The sequence below is a fragment of the Gobius niger genome, assembly GCF_951799975.1.
Source record: "Gobius niger genome assembly, chromosome: 1".
NCBI classification, from domain to species: Eukaryota; Metazoa; Chordata; class Actinopteri; order Gobiiformes; family Gobiidae; genus Gobius; species Gobius niger.
In genome coordinates this window covers 18,432,677-18,455,544 of record NC_136852.1, presented here as the reverse complement: position 1 = coordinate 18,455,544, position 22,868 = coordinate 18,432,677, and the positions used below count along the sequence as shown (strand labels likewise).

General features: G+C 41.1%; 1 protein-coding gene and 1 long non-coding RNA gene across 4 annotated transcripts in view; one reads left to right on the top strand and one right to left on the bottom strand.

Annotated features, from left to right (window-relative positions):
* Window positions 1-15,402, top strand: part of cadm1b (cell adhesion molecule 1b) — a 130,502-nt gene extending 115,100 nt beyond the window's left edge. For 2 of the 3 annotated variants that reach the window (XM_079557195.1, XM_079557194.1), the window contains 2 exons: window positions 13,444-13,572; window positions 14,719-15,400. In XM_079557195.1, coding sequence (XP_079413321.1) covers window positions 13,444-13,572; window positions 14,719-14,837 — 248 coding nt within the window. In that variant the 3' untranslated portion in view covers window positions 14,838-15,400. Of the gene's footprint in view, window positions 1-13,443; window positions 13,573-14,718 lie in introns of all 3 variants that reach the window. The other variant, XM_079557193.1, reaches the window with a different exon arrangement.
* LOC306963706 lies at window positions 15,165-17,526 on the bottom strand. Its single transcript, XR_013792924.1, has 2 exons — window positions 15,459-17,526; window positions 15,165-15,427 (listed from the first exon to the last, which is right to left on the bottom strand). It is a non-coding gene; the product is annotated as an uncharacterized lncRNA (long non-coding RNA).
* Between the last annotated feature and the right edge of the window lie 5,342 nt (window positions 17,527-22,868).

Here is a 22,868-nt window from a genome sequence, read left to right as displayed (position 1 = left end):
ATACCGCTGTGAAAATGGCAGCTCTTGTGCAGTGGTCAGTTTTAGAAATGGTCCAAGGAAAGACATCTGCATATCAGACCAGCGGGTAAAGCATAGTCATAATGTTATGCTTGGTCAGTGTGTTTTCTAAGTACCTGGAAGGAGCATTAATCTCAGTCTGACATTTAGACGGGCCACATTGTGCTATTTAAATCCCATAATCAACAGCTTCTAAAGGCGTGAAGTGTGCTTTATATTCTCTTATAACCCAGCATTGCTTGTGTGTTTGAGAGCTGAGCTTATATCTCAATGAAAGAAATTAAATTACCTCTATATAGCATAAAGGCTATATTGTTGCTTCGCGCTTTCAGCTGTAAATGATCCATTAATTTGAGCCTGAGTATGTGTGGGTACAGTTTCATAAAAAGCTTTTCCGTGCTTTTATGATGCCCTTATGCTCCCTACTTCCGGTTCAAGCCTCACTGCATTTAGACTGGGGGTGTGCGTCACTATAGGCTGTGATCACACATGTGCAGCATCACTCAGCCCTCTGGGCGTGGTGTCAAACATAAAGTGACTTTCTCAAATGCTTGACTCGGCATTATATATACATGTAAACCACAGATGCACTCTTCTCTATGTTTCCTGCTGCAGCATTTCAGTAATTTTCCAAAGACAGGCCTGAAAGAGGATTTACCGTGATTTATGCAGTACATGCTGGGAGGATGTAATTGAGCTTTCTTGCAGTTCACTACTCTTCTAAATACCCTGTCACAGGGGCAAAGCTAAGCTGGCTGCCTGTAGATTACTTCGCACAGCCTTAATCAGTATACGCACCGTATAGCATATTCCTGTTGCCATTAAGGAGCTAGACAGCCAGATTTCTTATACATTTGTCTGAAGGACCACGTGAACGGGAGCAGACATTTTACCACCAGCTGAGAGCTAATCAGAGGCCACTCTGCTGCACTGAGCCAATCAGTCATTGTTCTTATGCATTGTGGTCTGGACAGAAGCTATGATGATGGGAATGTGATTGAACAAAACAATATTTTCAAGAAGTGCTATAACGGACCATTAGCGGATTACTGTGCATGTGATAACAGGATTCATTTTAGATTTTGACTTACAGCCGACTGTAATGTTAACATTTGAAAATGTATAGCACATTACGTCCACTAGAGTTTTTGTGTGTGGAATGATTTGCAAAATAACATATTTTCATGACAGAAAAAGATTGCTACATTCAATACTGCTGAATAAAGTTGCGTCTGTGTGAAGGTGTGCATGTGTGTGTGTGTGCGTGTGCGTGTGCGTGTGTGTGTGTGTGTGTGTGTGTGTGTGTGTGTATGTGTGCGTGTGTGTGCGTGTGCGTGCCTGTGTGTGTGTGTGTGTGTGTGTGTGTATGTGTGCGTGTGTGTGCGTGCCTGTGTGTGTGTGTGTGCGTGTGCGTGCGCGTGCGTGTGTGCGTGCGTTTTTGCGTGTGTGCGTGCGTGTGTGTGTGTGTGTGCGTGTGTGTGTGTGTGAACATGGTTTAACTGAATCCCAGTTACCCTTCTTTTGAACACCAAAAAGTGTACAAAAATATTGAACACCACAGAGAACACGATGCGGTATTTAGTTGAATTTAGACAGGCAAACTGTGCAGATGGTTATGCTGAGAAAAAACAAGTGCAAGTGGGTGTAGACCTCTTAGGGGCCAACTTCTCCTTTCTTCCTTCTTTCTGTGTTATATTTACAACAAATCAAAAAGCTTTTAGTTGACATCGTGTGTCAGAAAAGATGAAGGAAGACGTGTTTGACTTCTTCTCACAACAACCTGCGCACACAAGTCAGGCTCCTCGCTCTAAACCGAGGCAGGCAGCACGAATCTTAACAAGAAAAGAAACTTTTACGGCGCATGTTTTTCAAGATGGACACCGAATGGCTACAACCAACATCAGAAAGGAGGGGGGGATCAGTCTTCCACAAGTTCTTTTGGATCCGTTTTGGGCAGAGGGTAGAATTTAGCCACAATCCACAGCTTTGAGAGAATAAAAGGAAGCCTGTGGCAATACTGCTCCAGCTCGTCAGATGCTCAGAGCTGATCTGAGGCAGGGACATCATATCCTGGTTAAGCCCACAGTAACCCACCCTCCACTCTCCTCCGCTGCTCATCCCACACATGTCTACAGCAGCCAGATCAAGGACAAGGGACAAGGAATTATGGGAGTGAAGGACTGAAAAGAGGCGATGGTTTATAACTGGTGCAAAGCAAAATATCATATGTTTTGAAATAGTCACAAGGCAGCTCTACTAGAGTCACTTTAAGTTAGAGTGGAGGTGCATGAGCGATAACAGGGACAGATTAGACTTTGTCACATGTCTAAATTACAGTGCAATAGACATAGTTATTATTCTTTTAAGACTGATAAAGAGGGACTATGGAAAGGATTTATTAAGGTAAGTAAGTTTCTTAGTAATGAATGAGTCAAGCTGCTATGAAATGTTACCTTCTTCTATGTCACTTCCTGTCAGCAGCTTAGAAATTCAAATAAAAATAACTTCATTAAAATTGCTGCTTCACTGAAATAAAAATGATAATTATGCATCGGATGAACTTGTAACAAATGTCCATCCATCCATCCATTTTCTTCCACTTTTCCGTTGCCGGGTCGTGGGGGCAGCCATTGGAGCTGTCCAAATCACATTGCACCAGCCCCCTATGGCTCCTCCTGCTGGTGGTGGGTCCACAGAAGGACGGCCTCATGGTTCTAACCGAGCCTGTTGGTCTCTCATAAGGGGCTTCTGAACCGCTCTTTGTCTGACCCGTCACCTAGGACCTGATTGCCATGGGAGTCCCTACCAGGGCCACGAAGACCCCGACAACATAGCCCCCAGGATCATTCGGGCACTCAAACCCCTCCACCACGCTAAGGTGGCGGTTCCAGGAGGGGATAACAGATGTTTTCCCTCTAAATAAGTTATATTTTGAAAACATTAAAAACCTGTCATATGCACTTTAAACCATATTTTCAAGAGGATGATCATTTTATTTTGCATTTTCACTTATAATATGACAGGTTCTTGTTTGGTTAAATTTGTCATCTAAAAGATGCACTGACCAAAATATATGGGAGACAAAAAGCATCTTGCCTGTTTATCCTGAATTTGATCAAAATATTGTCTCGTATTGATTCTGGGACCCCATATGGCAGATAAAGTATAAATAGTATTTTGCTCACTGATGTTTTCCCATATCTGAGTGATGTTACAGAACAAAATGTATTGAAATGCGCTTCTAGATTTGAAAAGACACAGAGGTGAAATTATTTAAATGATTCCGGGGGGCAGACCTCGATGAGTGCCAACTACCAGCATTAAACCAGCTCTGCACTTACTAACACCATGCCCCCTTAGACCTGCCTCTGCATTGATTTTTATTGCTTGCTTGGCATTTGCAGATCTCTCGCGGCTTTTAACATGCCGAACACGATGTATGGTTGACTTCGGGTGATTCCCAAACCTTTGTTCTCCTCACAAACAAAGGGGGGATTTTTTTTTTTTTTTTTCTCCCAAGTAAGCACAACAGAAGATTCAGCCCCAGATGGTATTTTAGGAACCTCTCGCGGCATATTTTTTACATGTTTACCAGTCTTCTGCTGTTGCTCATGTGAGGTGTTGGCAGGTTTCCAAAGCTGTTTTGTGGTGGGATTTGAGACTTTCTTTTAACAAATTCTGACTGCATTTAGTATTCCACATAATTAAACATTTTGTGGAATTGTCTAAACCCGCTGCACGTATCATTGTGCTTTGACGTATTCCTCGGAAAAATTAAGGAAGCGTTTATAATTATTATTTTTTTCCCCCTACTATTTGTTTACTTTGATTCCCACTCGGAATTGACCTGGAGTTTTTTATTCTCTTTGTTTGAGCAGATACTAGTGGAAGAAAGACTGTAAAAGGCAGTTTTAATTGGTCTCTGGGGAATCGGTTTGCGATGCCAGCCCACCCTGAAAATTAAAAGCACTGATAGTGTTTTGAAAGTGCTGAAGGATGATCAGTTCTCTGTTTGGCTCTTTGGGTTACATTTACCTGTTCTGTGCGAGTGAGCTGTCTCCTTATAAGCCGCTAATTCGAAGGTTAGTTCACACTGAATGCATTGGTTTAATGACACGCTATCAAAATATGTGGTTACTATTATCTTATTATGCGAGCCTTTATGAATATGTACTAAAGAAAGGCATGCTTTGTGTTTATGACACAGTTTGTGTTTCAGATGTTTAAGTTGTCAAAAACATAATCAGATTTAATAAACCTCTTACCACATAAACCGAGTGCATTTTCTCCAGTTCAGCTTTACCCAAATCTAAAAGGTTACAGCCTCTAGGCCAGTGTAATGTGTGTGTTATTCGAAGGCTCTTTTGAAAGATCTTTTTTCAACGCTTTTTATTGCACTTGTCTTATTTTTGTCACTTTTTCATTGCACTTTTGTCACTTTTGTTGCATTTTCATCCTCGTTTCAATCTCATTGTGTGTGGGGTAGGCGCTCATAAGCTTCCTGCTTCAGCCTACTCCTTTTGAGCATCTATGACTGTTTAATGTGTATTTTTGTAAATTAGGAAAACATTTAAACACTCAGACGCTTATTTTCGAGAAGCTTTAAGATTTGGGAAGTGCTGAACTGGAGAAAATGTGCTCAGTTCAGGTGGGGGTTAAATGGTTAAAACCATGAATCGATTTGCAACACCATTTCTTCTCATAAAATATTTGATCAGGTTGGTGTTGGATCCTGGTTGATTTATTGTTTTAGACAGATTTTGTTTTTCAGTCACCTCTTGTGTTGTAGAGGACTATTCTCTCATGTTACTCATGTTACAGAAATGGAATCGCTTCACAGTATCCCTTATCATAGAAGAGAATATACATAAACACTTTAATGTTTGGTCTAGTTAGGATCATAACAAGAAAACTGTATTAGTTTACAGAACCTGGTCAATCACAAGGCATAGATAATTAGATGATGAGGGTGGGAGGGGCTTAGGGTGAAGCAATGGAAATCAGGAAGTGAAACTAATGGATATTTTGGTTTGGCTGTTTTTGATCAATATTGCATTTTCTAACCAACAACATGTATGATCGTGATAAAATGTGTGTTTTCCCCCCATTTTTATGTAATATACTACATTGAAACATTAGTGGGATTGATCAAATACTGCGGCTGCTGTATCCATTCGTCAGCGTATTGATATGCAGACTTTCACATATTGCCTCCAAAATGTCACGGTGGCATTGGTGTATCCTCGCTTTACATTTTGTCACTCTGCAAAATCCCTCTGATGCAAACTCAACCGTGTAGCATTCTGGGAAATGGCGGGACAGGGCTCAGAAAACACAATTTGCCGGACAATGGCGGCATAAGTCTGTCTCATTACATTTATTTGTCATTTACAGGACAAGGCCGTTAGGGGGGCCGTGCCACTAAAAGGTTATTGACTGTGGTCCAGTAAACTCCGCTGCCATGTGTCATTGTCAGGCCAGCGCCAGGAAAGGGTTACAGTCTATTCAGTTCAACCGTGGGCCCTGCTCCATCAATGCAAGAGTCATTGTTTCAATTATATCCATGTAATTACATCTATAAATTGAAAAGTGATTGCGCTGGGAGAATGTGTGGAGGACAAGTCTTGTTACAACGGAGGAAAAAATAGAGCCCTGGATTTAAAAGAAAGAAAAAAGGTTTGGAGAGAAAAAACTTGGGACTTGGGGTTTTACAAATCTCATATCTACTAAAAGTTTACTATTAAGGTTGACAAAAGAATACGTTTTATTTAGCCTTTATCTAACGAGGAGGAATATCCCTTTGAGAACAAGAAAGCCCTCAATACAAACAATAACTACAATACTATGATGTCCAGACTATGACAAACAGGTACAAGGTAATGTGATGGCCGCTTGTGTTTTCAGTTTGGATTTAAAGGCACAAAGGAGATCTGTACAGTTAGCCTCCAGTCCTTTGGAAGAGCAACAAATGATAATTTCTTGTGTGATTAAAGTGTACTGATGTAAGAGGGCAGGGGTCTTAAGCATGGCCTTGAAAATACAAGTGTGTGAATGACCCAACCTCCTCGTGGACAGAAAAGGCCATCTCACTCAACAACACCACTCACAATGATGTGTCGAGGCTCTGCAGTTAGCAATGAACCTCCGAGAAGCATAACAGACGCTTTCTAGTATTATATCTATACTTTCTTGATTCACTCAGATAGGTTTGCGAGATACAATATGTTTGTGCCACAGATGGAGAGAAAGGCATTTGTTGCATCTTAGCAAGGGGTTCTCATACATTTCACACTATATTAATGTACCACCTAAGAAATAATTATTTGTCTTAACTGTCCTCCCAAGAACTAACCTGGCTAACGCCAGACTGCTGTGTGTGCTCGAATCATTTCGAACTGCACAGCAGCCTGGGGACCATGGCCCCAATTTTCGCATGGATTTGGGAACCAATCACAGAACGATGAGGGATGGCAAGATGATGACGAGCTATTCGATATACGGAAGCTTGTAGTTTATTTACGGATTTTAAAAAAAAAGTTCCAACATGACAGCAGCAGACGCAACGCTATTTTTCGATCAAGCTTTAGGCCGTGTTAGTTTAGCTCGAAAGTTTACAGCGGGCACATCATACGTCATCAGATACGATGATACGATTGGCTGTGGCTACGTGCAGACGCATGATAGACATTCTTAGTGCCCAATAAACGGCTATGGACGATCGTAAACCACACCTCTCCTACGAGAAAATGAATTGGTGGTCCCCAGACTAAATATCACTTGTGATTTTAGTCTGGCGTTAGCCAGGCTACCCAAGAACCAGGTCTACAAAAGGGCCTACACCAAAGCGAAACTTCAGCCAGAACCCAGGTCCAAAACTGGACTAAATCGGGTTTAACCTCACAACTCCTGCCTTAAAGCAGTACTAAGTAACTTGTTTACCTTAAGAAATCCTTTTCGTAGTCCCTCTGGGGTTAATACAGGCGTTAATGGGTGTCTCTGGCTAGAAAACCATAATTGCAACTTCGCTGCCTCCGGGTCGGAGCCACTAATACACACTAATGGAATCAACAGTATTTACAGCCAAGTTTGAGTGAAAAAAAATATCTCCATTGTGTTATTGGATGTACAGTATCCCTCTCTCCCTTTGTCTTTTCTGTCAGCGTAGTATTTACTCTTACGGACAATTAATGAGTTACTGCGTTGACCAAGCCCATTTTCTCTAGTTGGGTTTCATGGATCTTTTTCCTAGCATTTTTGCCGTGCCGTGTCACTTTTTTTGTCACTTTTTTCCATAACTTTTTTTGTCACTTTTTGGTTGGTCTTTTGTGCCTTTTTGGTCACGTTTTTGTCGCTTTTTTGACACCTTTTTTGTTGCCTTTTCATCTTGTTTTTGTCACTGTTTTTATGCTTTTTTCAAGAAGCTTTTAGATTTGGGCAAAGCCAAATTGGAGATAATGTGGTTGGTTCAGGTGGGGGTTAAGAGGTTAAACACGGACTAACACAACGTAGAACAAAATAGAACAAAGTTGACTCTAAATTAAACCAGAACTGAAGAGCTCCCTCCTGTGTAACACTTAAAGCAGTCTGCGTACTAACCGTTGTCCCCACACCACAGTTTGAGAACCACTGATCTATGCTAAATTAAAAAGGAATTAAGGAAATCAATGCGCACCGAGTCAGACGAGTCGCCAAGATTTACAGTCAAGTAAAGAAACATGCTAACGCTAACAACTTGTTTTACTTGTGTGCCATCTTTCCGGATTTGCATTTAAAATAAAGCAATCACAAAGCTGGCCTCGCAGCAGCATCCGTCGGCGTAAGCTGCGCCTGCTGACCACACATTGACCGCGGTGACAATTAGTCATGTCAGAGGAAGCGCTGGGAAGGTGTGACAGTGAAGCTTGTGGGACTGAGTTCAGCAGAGCAGGTTGCGGCGACACACGGACACGGCATCAGTTGCAAATCCTCTTTATTCCCCCGTAAATCCCCGCGGCTGTGCACATCCTGTCGGGACATGTCAGCGCCGCTCGGTCAGCCCTCTCCGCCGCCTCTATGGACACACGCCACATTACTGACATCATCAAATGCGGCTTATTTCAAGGACTCGGATGCCACAGAGGCCCGTGTAATAGGACTGGCTGTCATAGTAACATTTCTACACATTGAATTTTTGCCGTATTATAGTTGTTTACTGGGCGGCAAGACACCCATGAAATTCAATGACTTTTGTTAGTAAAAATTTCCCGTGGTTCACAATGCAACCAGGAACTACTGAATACATGTTATTAGAATTGGATAGCACAGTGATCTCTGAGCCCGGTTGAATACATGTTTTGGAATGGAGTCTGCATGTCCTCCTCATACAGTATTACTGCAGGTTCTGTCCCGATACTCCGGCTGCCTGAGACTTGTCAAAAACCAAGAACTTTTCCCCGTCTATGTGCGGTGAATGGATGAACTCGAAATGGCTGCTCGCTGCTGAATGAATGTTGTTTTTCCACTGCATGCCTCTTAAGATTTGGGAAATTATACATCAAAAGTGTGGTCCTCAAAAATGTCCTCTTCTTTAGTTCGTTTGAATTTTGGAACAGTATTTTTAATTTGTTTGGACTAATTTGAGATGTCCCTTTTTTAGTACTACTTCAGGCATGCCACGTCCTGTTATAGACCTCGTTTTGCTTTAGCTTCGGTTTTCGGTGTAGTCCTATTACAGGCCTGTTTTAGAGCTTAATCTTTCCTTTGCTGTCAAAAGTTGAAGAGAACCTGTGTATATCTTTATTTCTTTTCACCAGAAACATCAACTCCCTTGCGAAGATAATAAAAGATAATATATAATACTTATATACATATAGATTCTACCCACTTAGCCTGTACCTCTTTTTCTCAAAAGCTCTGGTGACCCTCTGTGAAATCTGAGGCTCTCGATCCCTCTAAAATTTCAGTTTCATCATTGGTCCATATCACAATCAAAACACCTCTGTATTGTTCACTGGAAATGAATGTGTCTGTGATTGATACCAAATGAACAACGACGCACTTCAGCACAAGTTCAACTCTGAAGCAATAAAACTATCCCTTATTTATATATATATATATATATATATATATATATATATATATATATGTGATCCTCTATAGCCACAGAGAGAAGACAGAAAACACGAGTTTAATAACAGCTGTACTTATTGCATTGATATTTCTCATTGTATTTACCGTGGATACGTCTTCTCTTCACTTCTCCTTTTGTAATAAGCGGAGGAGTGTGGAGTGAAAATCAGTGCTGTACATAATGGAAGAACCACGATATGCACTCAGCCATAACAGTTGATACTCGGAGTCTTTGGGGATTTGAAGTTCCCTATCTGACATTTTTGTGATAGAGCCTTGGTGCTTACTCCAGGCAAGTCCTTACGCCCTTATGCATGTGAAGGGAGAGACTATTATAGAAGAACCCGAAATCTGTAAAGAATGGGACACCATAAAAGATATTTCCTAGTCATTCTATTCTGTTTCAATTGCATTTTACACCGTTTCATGAGTTCTTTGGTTTTGTATTCTTAAGGCTTTTACAAAGAGAATAGTTTATTACTCCTCACTTGTTTTTTATTGGATGTTTTACTTTTAAAATGTGATAAACTACATCTTGCAAAGCTATTGACTGGGTTCCCTTACTTTCCCCATTGTTATTTGTAAAAAGGTGCTTTCTGTTTACTTCTTCACAAAATGAACCATTTGAGATTTCAGTTTTAATATGAAAACAACAACCCCTTTTCACCTGTTAAATTACACAAAGCTTGCATTAAATTTTGATCCCCTTCGAAGCCCAGCAACATCTTTTACGGCTATTATTTTCACAGTCTCGCCTTAAATAAACCTTGCTGTGAGACAGGAGAGACCCTGTGTGCTTCCTAGCGGATGTGTCAAACGGAAGGCTGCGGGGGGGCAAGGTGAGGTTGGGGGGGGGGGGGGGGGGGGGGTTCACGGCTGCGGGGTTGGGGCTATTTAGTCGATACCAGTTCATTAGCATGGACCGTGACTACTCTGCTCTTCAGGAGACAAACAGTGCTATCTGACACGCGTGATACAGTAAACAAAGCGCACTTCCCTGCCCCACAGATGCTGCGTCTGTGGAAAAGAAGAAGACGATGAAGAAGACGAGTCATCTGAAGCACAACCTTTCCCGTTAATTAGTTCAATTTTGTCCTTGTGTTAGAAAAATGTTTAAAAAATGAAGTAAAAGTAAACTTCATAAAGGGTTCGGGTTTTTTAGAGGACATGATGCGAGTGTGTGCCATCTGTGTGTCAAAACGGTGCCTCAGACTCAAATCATTGTGCCCCGGCCGCTGCGGCGAATTTCTTTATCAGAATCATTCAAGTTCAGAGCATGACTAGCGAGATTGATGGAAAATTGAGCTGCTCTCTCATGCAGCAAAGAACAGCGCAGCCATTCCACCCCTCGGCCGCCATTGCTCCATCAGGCTAAATGTGCACACGTATAGACTATTGATAGATGCCCGGGTTCTATTCTGAGGCTGGAAATTTTAAAGTGCTTCGGATTTTTTGCCTTGTTCTTCTGCTGAGTGCGAATAAATCTGGCTAAATGCAAGTCGGCGCTACTCTACTGACACCTGAGGCGAGCGCGTATTTCTCTCATTGGGGACAGCGGGCGCCAATTTATCTCAAGTCCTGTGTCTATTTCTGATGATTGAGCTCGGTGACTTCCACAAATGGCCTCTTAAATCACAATGTATTTTACAGTGGCTGAACTCGGGCGGGGAATAGGAGCCGGTGTCGAGAGTTTCATGGTGAAATAACTGTCTTAAAACATTTTTCAGCGTTGCTCACTCAAGGGACGCTAACTGCCATTTAAAGCCATATAGGACTGAGAAGTTTGTTGAAAGGAGTCGCATTCAATTGGAGGGAATGTTCTTCTTAAAGGCCATATATCGTATATCGGATTTTCTTTTGTCTTTTTTAAATAACAAAAGAGGTGGTGTGTAAATGTTAAATTGTAGGTTGTGGTTCATTCGTAACTTTTCTAACGTGTTTCCAACATCCAAATTTTTCACAATGATTCGTCACAATAATGAAAACATCAACAAGTAGCCTGATCATTTATGAGCAATGAACAGGCTTCATACACACAAAAGAAAGCCATGATGCAAATGATAATATTTAACCTACAATATATCCTGGCTTCTGATCTCTCACCGCAACAATACAAAGCCTGTCTGTTTACTTACCAATGTATTCATGGCCATGCCCCGGACTATCTCATTGAACTCCATGAAATCCTTCACTCCACAACCAGACACCTTTTCGGTCCACTGACACAAACCTTCTCCCTCTTCCTGGAACCAAACTGTGGACAATGGGGGACAGAGCGATCAAGCTGCTTCCTAAACTGTGGAAACCCTTACTGCCACATCTGAGGGCCCCATAAACCCTAGAGTTTTGGAAAGGGCTTAAGAGTTTTGTTAATTCCAGCACTGATCATAAGGCTGACTATATTGAAACCCAAGACCCACTGAAATCATCCCATCTCCCACTTTTGGGTTCCAGTTCAGAACCACTGATTAAAGGTATACATTATAGTCACTGTAAGGAAATATCCCTTCACATTTGACCCGTTTATTGTTGCTTGAGTGATATTATGTTGTCGTATTAAGTAAGTAAGTGAGTGCTTTATTTGTCAGTGTACAATTGTATAACAAAATTGTGTTCCGGTGTTTGTCCTGAGCCGCTGCGACTGAGCCGCACCTTTGTGGGCCAACCTGACCTGTATGTTTTTGGAGGTAGGGAACACTGGAGTACTGCCTTCAGTGCTCCCCTGATCCTCTGAAACAGTGCTGCGCCTCCTGGGTTTGTCCCTGTTTCATAGCGTGGCGTCCTACATTGGTCAGCTCCTCCACCTCCTCCTTCCTCTTCCTCCTGCGCAGCTCCCTCCGCTCCACGTCTTTCGCCATCTTCTGGGAAGAGCGTAGCAGACAAATATAATCTGTCTTATTCGCCAGTGAACGTGCATTAGTCAGAACAATAGTAGAGATAGAAGATTTGTGTGGCTTAACTGCGAGTCTTGCCCGGATAGCTCCTTGTTTGTCCCTTTTTTGTTTCCTTTGACGCCTCCACTGTGCTGCAGGTATGGGGGGCTCTTGGTGCCTCTTTAGTGTTTCAGAAGAAGAAATGTGTAGGTCTCAAATGTCTTTAGCTCATAAGCTAGTATGATTACTTTTAAAAATCTGGGTCCTTCGTGCATGGCTAATACGGACTCTCTGTAGTAAAAAATCCACTGAACCTCACAAAACACGGCAAAGATGCACAAAAGTATCCAGGAAAACAATGCAGAACACAGAAACCACAAATGCTGTACCAAGAGAGGGAGGTTGCAGCTTGTTTATGCATCGTCTCTTATTAAAGTGAAAATCAAATGGTTTACTCTCTCCACCTCAAGTAAATAAGGGATAGATGAATAAATAAGTGGTAATTAAAAGTGTTAAAGTGTGTGACAAAAGATATTAATAAAAGGTTTGTACTTCCTATGCCATATTAACAATTGTTTTCAAAACATTTCTTTTTACTACTACTTGAGTAAATAATTTGGCTACTTTACTAATGATCCAGTATGACATGGTATATTCTAATAGGGATGTAAAGACATTGAAGTTTTGGTTGTTGTTATTTGTAAGAAATGACTAGCCTGAACCCATTAGCGGTAAACAGAAATAGGGAACAAAGCCCTGTATTCCAATTTATTGCTGTGATTTCTGTTTTATCTGAAGTCATTGCTCCAGCACGGGACAATCCTTGACGGGGCATGAAGTATTACATTCTATTAGGTGTTGTTTGGTGGCCTTTTTTATGGGATTACATGTTTTAAATTGGAAACAATATTTTCTGCTGCACATTGCTTTCTTAAATCTTTCACTTGTAAACAATATAATCTGACATGTGTAATATCTCCGTGCAACAGGCTTTAGCTAAATGCTTACGAGAAAACAAGCCAGTCACACTTAACTTGTAATTTGTTGTTTATTGCCTTGCTGCTCTTTTGTATTGGCCACTCACATGGGGCTCATGCGTGGCCTTAGGGAAACTAGGGGCTAGGATTTAATTATATAAAAACAATGACAAAACATGTAAACATACTTGCAGGGCTTACAAAGAAATGCTACAATAGCATCTGTATTAAGCCTGTCAAAATAAATGTTTTAAACAACATCGAGCAATTATGAATATGTCATTATCGAGGACATTAACCCAACTCGATCTCCATCCTATCACCATGCTATGACTTTGTTGTAAAGTAAAGTGGTGCCAATTGATTATTACTTAATTCTTAAGCAAATCATTTGAGTTGAAATTCTATGATATATAGTCGTTTTCTGCTTGCGTCATCAGTATTTATGGTCATCGTTGTGTTTCCAGACTCTCGAGCCGGCGAAGGGGCACCGCAGAAAATTGACCACGCTGTCATCGGAGGGGTGGTTGCCGTGGTGATGTTCGCCATCCTCTGCGCACTTATTGTTCTGGGTCGATACTTCGCCAGACACAAAGGTAAAGCCCGGCAATCATACTTGATCATGGACGCATCTGAGGAGTTTGGGTGTTTTTGTCGCGAGTTGATTGTGGCCGACTTGAAGTGTCGCTGACGGGAGATGAAGGATTCTGACTAGTGCTAACTTTTGATTGATACAGTATTTATAGTTGCACCAAAATTTTGTCGCCCTAATTCCTTTTGTCTAGTTCTTGTCAATGTCATGCAAATTTAGTCAACTAAAACTGCCATGAAATGAAAGTTATTACTATTTTCATCCAACTGCACACTGCCTAACCATAAAAAAGTCACTATCTGGATTTGCAGTCGGTCAGGTCCAGGTTCAGCAACACTATGTGTCCAGAAAACAAGATCGACCTGAACATCTTGAATGACCAGGTTTTTCCAACGAGGGATTTCTTCTTCCCTGATGGCACGAGCATATTCCAAGATGACAATGCCAGGGGTCAATCAGGCTCACATTGTGAAAGATTGGTTCAGGGAGCATGAGACATCATTTTCACACATGGATTAGCCACCACAGATCTTAACCTCTTACCCCAGCCTGAACCGAGCGCATTTACCCAAATCTAAAAGCTTCTTGGACAAAGCGTCAAAATAATGAGAAAAACGAGGAAGAAAATACAACAACAAAAATGACAAAAAAGCAACGAAAGTGAGGAAAACATGATTAAAAAGTGATGAAAAAGCAAAAACGAGCCATTAAAGAGCAACAAAAACGTACCAGAAAAACAACAATAACACAATAAAAAAGTGACGATAACAAAAGCATGAAAAAAAAGTGATGAAAAAGCAACAAAAAAAAAGACATAATCACAACCAAAAAAAAAAAACTAGCTCCAGTCGAGAAGCTTTTAAATTTGGGTTAAGCTGAACTGAATAAAATGTGCTCAGTTAAGGCGGGGGGTAAGAGGTTAACTCCTCTTGAGAAGTGCTGGAAGAGGCTTTGCGCAGTGGTCACACTCTCCCATCATCAATACAAGATCTTGGTGAAAAAATAATACAACACTGGATCTTTTGACATTGCTGAAGCTTATTGAAACAATGTCACACCGAATTAGTACTAAAGGCAGTCCAATTATATTACAGCATATCTGTATTTCTGTACATTACTACACTATTTTTATTTTGTTTTGTCTTCACAGGAACATACTTCACACACGAAGCCAAAGGAGCGGATGACGCGGCTGACGCTGACACCGCTATCATTAACGCAGAGGGTGGACACAACAACACAGACGAGAAGAAGGAGTACTATATCTAGACTGACTGGACTGGGCCAGGAGGAGAGACGGTGTGGGGATGTGCTGTGTGATGCTGATGACGGACAATGCTTTAGAGGCATTATGGATTACTCTGGTTGGGTACACAAAAGGCTCATTGAACGGCGAAGGATTTTCAAAGGAATCTGGAAGTCACGAGAACACGAATTTGGACAGGCGTGGCCACTTTGGTGTGTGAGGCGATTCTCCTACCCGACCCTCCCTGGACTGCTGGGGCCTGTACAGTTCAGTTATTTTATGGACAATTTTGTGCCTTGTTCGATTTTCTTTTGGTTCATTTTGATGTGTTTTTTCTCTCCCACCCTCCCCTCCCCTCCCCTCCCTCCTTTCTCTGGTTTTGCTTGTCGGATTGGATTGTATCTCACCCTTTGTTGCATTTGCCTTTAGAGGAGATTCAATGGCCTGGTGTTCGTCTATGTGTGCCGCAGCTAGCTTTTAGCTCACTGTATCCTGAATCTGAGGTGCTGTTAACCACACAAGAGCTCACTTACTGTAACATAGTGTCAAAACATTTCTCCTGGCCAGGTCAGAGTCCAGTGGCCCCAGCAAAACTCCACACACACACACACACCTACACACACATGCACCCTACACACACACACACACACGCACCTCTGGTTTCCTACTTTCCCGTCTTTACTTCTTCACTGCCTATGTACTATTTGTGAGTAACCATGCTCATTATAGAATGTATTGTTGCTTGGAAATGAAGTAGGAGTGCCGTATCATTTATAATTTCACAGCAGCTTAGTGAAGGTGATTGGTTTTTCAAGAAGAAAACACAGTTCGTACGTGCGTGGTCAGTTAGTGCTTGTTTAGGATGTTGTACAGTCTTAGGCATCAGGACTGCTGTAATTTGCCATGATGTGGAGCTCTCTGTATCTAGTTCTGTCGACTGAGTAACACTCCGAAAACACCTCTTTTGAACGAGATGGACCAAAACACAAGGCGGAAACGGTGCCCTTATACAGTGTTTCTTTGTGTCGCTATCTTTCTGTGCTACGAAATGACAAAAGATCGGACTTATTAAAGGTAATGTGCGTGGTATGCAGCCTTTTACTCTTTTCACACCGTACTGCAATCTTAACAAACTTCACTGCGGCAAACAAGAAGGCATACGGTGTACTATCATGTTGGAGAATATTGGAGAATGAAACAACTTTTATTGGTGGTAAGTTTGAAATAATTGGCTGTACCGTTTACGATTTCAGATTGACACAACTGAGTTTTTTTTTTTCATTGCTTATATACTACCTTTAAACCTCTGCATACGTTTACTCTGGGGTCCTTCAAAAGGGTGGCTGACTCTGCTACAACACTGAGCCTTTAATTTTGCACAGTGGTGTTTTTTTTTTGCCCAGTCTCTCTCGAACTTTAGATTTCTTCTTACATGTTCAACCTTGGACCAACAAGGTTTTTGTAAAGTTTAATATTTTCCGTTTGCGCTGCTTGACTTGCTCCTTTCTTTTCTGCGTTATTGTGTTACTCAGAAAAGTCCAAATTCTCATAATTTGACATTCAGCTCTACACAGACTTCAACTTACTTGTTCACAAGGTGTTCCTATTTGGTTAATTGTTTTGATTTCAATGCCATACCTTTCGGTGCGTGGTACAAAGGTATGACCATCTGAATAGGATGAGCAAGACAAAAAATAACTGTGTGTATCCTTGCTCACAAATCATACTCATGTAAGTTTCTGTCCTTGCGTATACACATGCAAGGGCAACGAACCATTGCAGGAATCAATCAATTACGTATATATCCTGACTGTATGGACACTTTACCTTGAGGCTGTCTTTGAGATCTTGTAAGAGCTCACAAGTTGTCAAATACTTGCCCTTTTCTCCTTGTCATCCTGCAGGCTCATACTTTCTTCATCTTACACGCCTTCTAACTTACTCAAAGCAACACTATGTAATGTTTCATATTCATGTCAGATTGCTTTTTTCCAATCTCTGAATGTTCACTATTGTTATTAATATAGTTATTCACTGCCTGGTGTACAGTATTTTCTACACAAAACAGCTCTCTTCACATATACCTTCCGTGCATCTTCACATTATCACACTCTGTACCAACTGTATTTATTCTAAAAACTGGGCATTCCAACTGCTAACTTTATGCTAACCAAAATATTACTGTTACATAGTGTTGCTTTCATATCGGACCATTATACTTTCCGTCATTGAAGAGAAGATGCTGTGTGTGTTTTCCATGCATGCCTCCTGCCTCTGAGAAGAGTAATGTTCAGAGTGGTTTTCAAAGTATTGCTTGAGTAAGACAAATGTATTTTAAGGAATGATGACCACTGCCTTAAACCCACCTCTTTGATAGTTATCCAAACGAAAGACTGAAGGACTGAATGTAGTGCCTTCTTGGATTTGAGGCAAATGGACGCAGTCAATGCAATGGATTAGAATATCAACATGTGATATTTTACAAATACATTTCACACATTTTCTTTAATCGCGAGGATCACTGTGATCATGCCCAACCCCATGATAACATTGCTTTCTTCTGCCAGAATATTTGCTTTAGTTGTACTTTCACTGGCCATTTCTTGGACCCTTTTGGTAATTTAGGGGGTGAAATTTTGCCGATTTCGCGGACCCACCAGGTTTTTACTTTGATCAATCTCATTCAAATCTTTACACATTTTTTTAGATCAATCAGTATCTGATATTCTGAGCCATTGATGACTGCAGTTCCACACAGTATTCTCATGTACACCCTGCAGTATGTCATTCGACACCAACACTCAGACTCACAGCATCAAAGTCCTGGACCTTAAAAGGATTTTCGTTTTCCTAAGATGTAATATTTATTGTCAAAATGGTAAAAAAAAAAAATGCTTGCCATTATTGTCTCTATTTGTTTCATTATTTATTTTGAGGTTTACTGACATGACTGATGTGATTGGAGAAGTATATAATAGTAAAACAAGCTTTGAAGGGAAGCTCTTATTTTGAAGTTTTGGTGTCATGAATAAAGCTGCCTGCATGACTGTTTTTTTTTGTTTTGATATTTATCTTGATTGCTCTAAAACGGCCACCGAGGGACATCAAAGATTGATCGGGGGGGAAAAAAATCCACATTTTTATTCAAAATTGTTGAAATTTTTTGTGTTCACTCTCTCAGGTTCATGAGTGTTTTTCTTCTTTTTTTTTTCTCTTTTTTTTTTTGCATCTCAGGTAGATTGCAAACATAAAGGCCCACGTATATATTGTACCACTATTTGAAAAAGAGAATCTCAAGATGTACATGTTCTTCTCAGTTGTACATGTTTATAAGTGTTTTCAATATGGTGCACTGGTAGAGATATTATTTTGCCTAGACCTATTAGCTCACAAAGAAACGAGACTAGATTTGTTAAGAAGACAAAAATTGTACAGTCGGTATCAGCGAAACCACAATGTGTGCATACAAGCTCCACTAATACAGTATGTCAATTAGCAATTAGACGACGTGACTTCAACACTATCCAGGCATCCGTTTGTTCTTTTGAAAGAAACAGTGGTGTATTTACTGTGACATGGCTTTCTTTTTGTTTGGTTTTTTCCCTTTTTATTTTTGAATGATTTGTAACATGTCTTGAATATGTTGGATGACGATGTTAAAACCTGAATTGCTTTTATGACAAGAAAAAAATTGGCGTTTGGTTGTTTCAATTTTCTCTGTGCCAGGCCATGTTTCACTTTCTGTAGTGAAGTTTATCTTTCCCCATGAGGCCATTCATATTTTGTATTAGTTCATCAACATTTTTACAAAGGAAAAAAAAAAAAAAGATCAAGAGTTCTTGTCTTAATAAAAAAAGATTTCAATGTTTACAGTGCTGTTGTTTTATGTACAGTGTATTATGCAATAATACTGGCAGTTAAAGCGACTTGTTGAAGGAGCCTAGGCCTCTTTGTAACACGGCACAGAGGCCGGTCATTAAGGTAAGTAAGAATTTGTGGAAAACAAAAACCACTGACTGCCGGAAAAAGAGTCAAGAGTCAAGAGATTCAAGATTCTCTCATCCTTGATTGTGGAGTGGGTGGAGGGGGAAGAGGGGTGGGAGGGAGGTTAGGGAGTTCAGCTTCCCGATGGCCCTGTGTACGAAACTGTTCCTCAGTTGACTGGAACTGACCGGTAGATTCATCAGTCTCCTCCCTGAAGGCATAAACTTGAAGAGACTGTGATGGGTGCGCAGGGTCCCTGGCGATTTTGACGGCTTTGTGTGTGAGACGGGTGGAGTACATCTCCTTAATAGAGGGGACAGGGGCGCCGCAGATCTTCTCCGCTGCTCTCACGATGCGCTGGAGGCTCCTTCGGCAGGAGGCAGTGCTGGTGCCGTGTTACACAGTGATGGAACTGGTCAGGATGCTCTCTATTGTCCCTCTGTTGAAGTTGCACATAACGGAGGCTGGGACTCTGGCTCTTCTCAACTTGCGGAGAAAGTAGAGAAGCTGATTATTTTTCTTGACCAGTGATGTAGTGTGCAAGGTCCAGGAGAGCTTCTCTGTGATGTGCACACCCAGGAACTTAGGCTGGTCACCCTCTCCACAGCAGAACCATTGATTGTTAGAGGAGCATGCAGGACCCGCGCTCTTCCAAAGTCCACAACAATCTCTTTTGTCTTCTCCACATTTAGAGAGAGATTGTTCTGTGAGCACCACATGGCCTGACTGCTCACCTCACTCCTGTAGTTTGACTCGTCTCTGTTGCTGATGAGACCCACCACTGTTGTGTCGTCTGCAAACTTGATGAAGAGGTTTGAGTCGTACTTTGGAGTGCAGTCATGGGTCAGCAGAGTGAACAGGAGGGGGTTCAGCACACAGCCTTGGGGAACCCCTGTGTTCAGTGTGATGGTTCTGGAGGACTTGCCGCCAACACGGTGGCAAGTCCTCTCCCCGTCAGAAAGTCCAGCAGCCAGTTGCACAGTGATGTGTTGATACCCAGTCTATACTGTAGTAACAGTTGTTCAAACCCTTTTCTATGTGAACTCTTACTTGTTCTCCCGATATCAGAGATTTCCGGTGGATATTTTAGTTACGGCAAACGTTGCACAGAATGCTTATCATCCCACAAGATAGTAGCAATTCACTTGAAACTCCCACTGCTCCGGACAAGTTGCACGAGAGGCTTCAAAAAAGGGCTGGGCAATTCATTTTTGCAAGGGGCCACATGAGTCACTTGAATTGAGTTTGGTCTAGAGCTGCATCAATGATTACTTGAATTCTGCTCAACTTTCTCCCATTGCAAAATGCACTAAATTATATCTGGAACTCGCATGGTAAATATTGTAAAATCTCTGGTCATTCTCATTCAAATTGACATAGGATTTTTGTTGCAAATATTTTATTGTCACTTTAGAATTAAATAAATAAATAAAAAATAGTCGTTTGAGCCCACTCTGGCAGGGGATGGTCATTCTGTGTGGAAAATGATGAAAAGATTACACAAATTGTGTAAAGAGAGTTGTGGGCCGGACAAAATTGCTTGCGGGCCGGATCTGGCCCGCGGGCCGCAGTTTACCCACCTCTGCTTTAAAAGATGGGTCAAAACCCACACAAATAAACAAAAAGTTAACTAGTGCCTGAAACATGCACTGACCTACTTATAAAAAAGTACTGTATGTGGGTAAGTTTAATTCAAATGAACCTGTATGAATTGACCTTTATGTTTAACCAATATTTGCAAACTCAGCTCAAAAAGTTGTGTAAATTCCTAACACTAATAAACACTTTTTTAAAGAGATAACATTGTACTGCTGTTAAATGCTGCATATATGCGTGAAGCTGCTGGCTCTGCCCTGATCTCTGATACTTGTCAGACGTAGATCTTGTAGGAAGTGGAAAAGCGTGTGCAGTGATTGAAGCGCTGCAGCAGCGGAGTGCTCAGTGACTGACATATACAGTGTGCTACATGACTGACACACAGGAGCTCAGGCTCTTGTTAAGGCTTCCACACCAACACATGCAGCTAGCGATTTGACAAATTGATAGGCGCTCGCAGGTACAAGACCTAATTCATAACTAGGAGCCATTTTGTCATCATAATTCTGTCACTGCTGCCATTTCCCATTACTTTAAGTGATCCATCCACAGTAAAGGTCAATAACATTATTCAAACTTTAATGGGAATAGTTTAACCTGAGACACCACCCACTTTCCTCCAAGACTCATAAAATTATTAAAATACAGGATAATGGTCCCCTTAAGGAGCATTAAATACATGTCTGTGTGGCTTTTGTTACTTTTCTAACAGATTTGATGAATTCTGATGAAAATGAGTTCTTCTAAAGTTCAAGGCCAAAAACAACTTTGCTTTTATGTTAACAAAAATGCCAATGAACTAAATCAGAACAATTCCTCAGAACACTTTTTAAATTAATACTGAGCACCTCATCTGAGCACCCTAGATTCATTTACTGCCATGATCGTAAGGGTGTCATAACACACACTCTCAGCACATCCATAACACCATTAACCTCTGACTCTGAGCTGAAGTTCTCTGGATTAGTCCACACATACACCACCTTTCTTCATATCACCCAGGCATGAATCCACTCACAGACAATAGATCACTAATCAAATAATGACCTGGTGTAAACTATTTCACCTACGCCGTATTGGGAGCTGCTTGTAAAGATGTCTGTGTCTTACAATTGAGAAAACACCTTTACTTTGATCAATTTCTGTTTTGCTGAAACCGTTGCAGAGGGAGGCTGATGCTTCAGTTAGATGCCGCTTATTCCATTTAAATGTTCAATTTCAATTTGGAGTGACATGTTTAAGTGTAATTAGCACAATGGGGAAATTGAGAGCAAACGAATGTGTGCGCATGGCTTGTTTGTTCGGCTAATTGATGGATTGAGATTGATGGCATGCAGCACTAAGTTTGGCTGAGGTATAATTACAAGATGTGGGAATAAATACTGCCTGAACAAATGGCACATCATTTACTACCCACTTAACACCACATTCAAGAAAATTTCGGGTATTTCTTTTTCAAAAGTCACTGTACCAAATCGTCAGCCTTTAGCCTTAAGCATCCGACTCCCACAACAAATACTGTGTACTAATACCTATTACGTTACTATTGTCTTTCATTCACAATATCATAAATCTGATAAAACAAACACTCAAATCATGACTTTATTAGAACTGAAAGTAATCACTAAAATAAGATAGGCAAGCCCAGATTTAAGACAAAAGTGAACCCGTAAAGCTTAGTATTTGTACAGTTTTTATTATAACTCTGAAACTGAAGCATGACTACTTTATTTATTCAACTGAATTCTATGTATTTTTTTATTTGGTCATGATGGTGCATGAACCCCCCGCCTTCACCAAGTGCATTTTCTCTCTAAAATCTAAAACGTTACCACCTACAAGCTAGAGCGACGCCTCATTTGAAAGCTAAGACCTTGACCTACATACAGTAACTCATCTAAATCCTCATCACATTTTTGCCACATTTTCATCACTATTTTGCCATTTTTCTGTAGGAAAAGAAGCTTTTAGATTTGTGTAATGCCAAACTGGAGAAAATGTGCTCGGTTCAGGTGGGGGTTAAGAGATCAGTGAGCACACATGCGACTCATAATCATCAGGGGACCCTCACCCTAATTCCACATGTTTTTAGTCGTATAGGAAAAACCGCAGTGCCAGAGGAAACCTACGCAAACTCCACACAGCGAGGCCTCACTTCCCCTGGGAATCCAACCCGGGAAGTTCTTCCTGTGAGGCTGAGCTAACTGCGGTGCCAGCCATGTTATAGCCCTGTTACCTTACAGTGCCCCTCGTACTTAGTTTACTACTGCTCCTTCTACTTCGGCTTCTTACATATGGTCCCAAAAACCATCTGCAGCATACTATTATTGTATCCATTGGCAAAACACTTCAACCACATTGCCCCTTCCATATCCCTCATGTCTTTTTTTGTAACTGTTTTTGAAAGGGAGGGCATCTGCGCTCAAAAATCCAACCACTTTCGTTTTAAAATCTGTAGAATTTCAGCTTGAAGG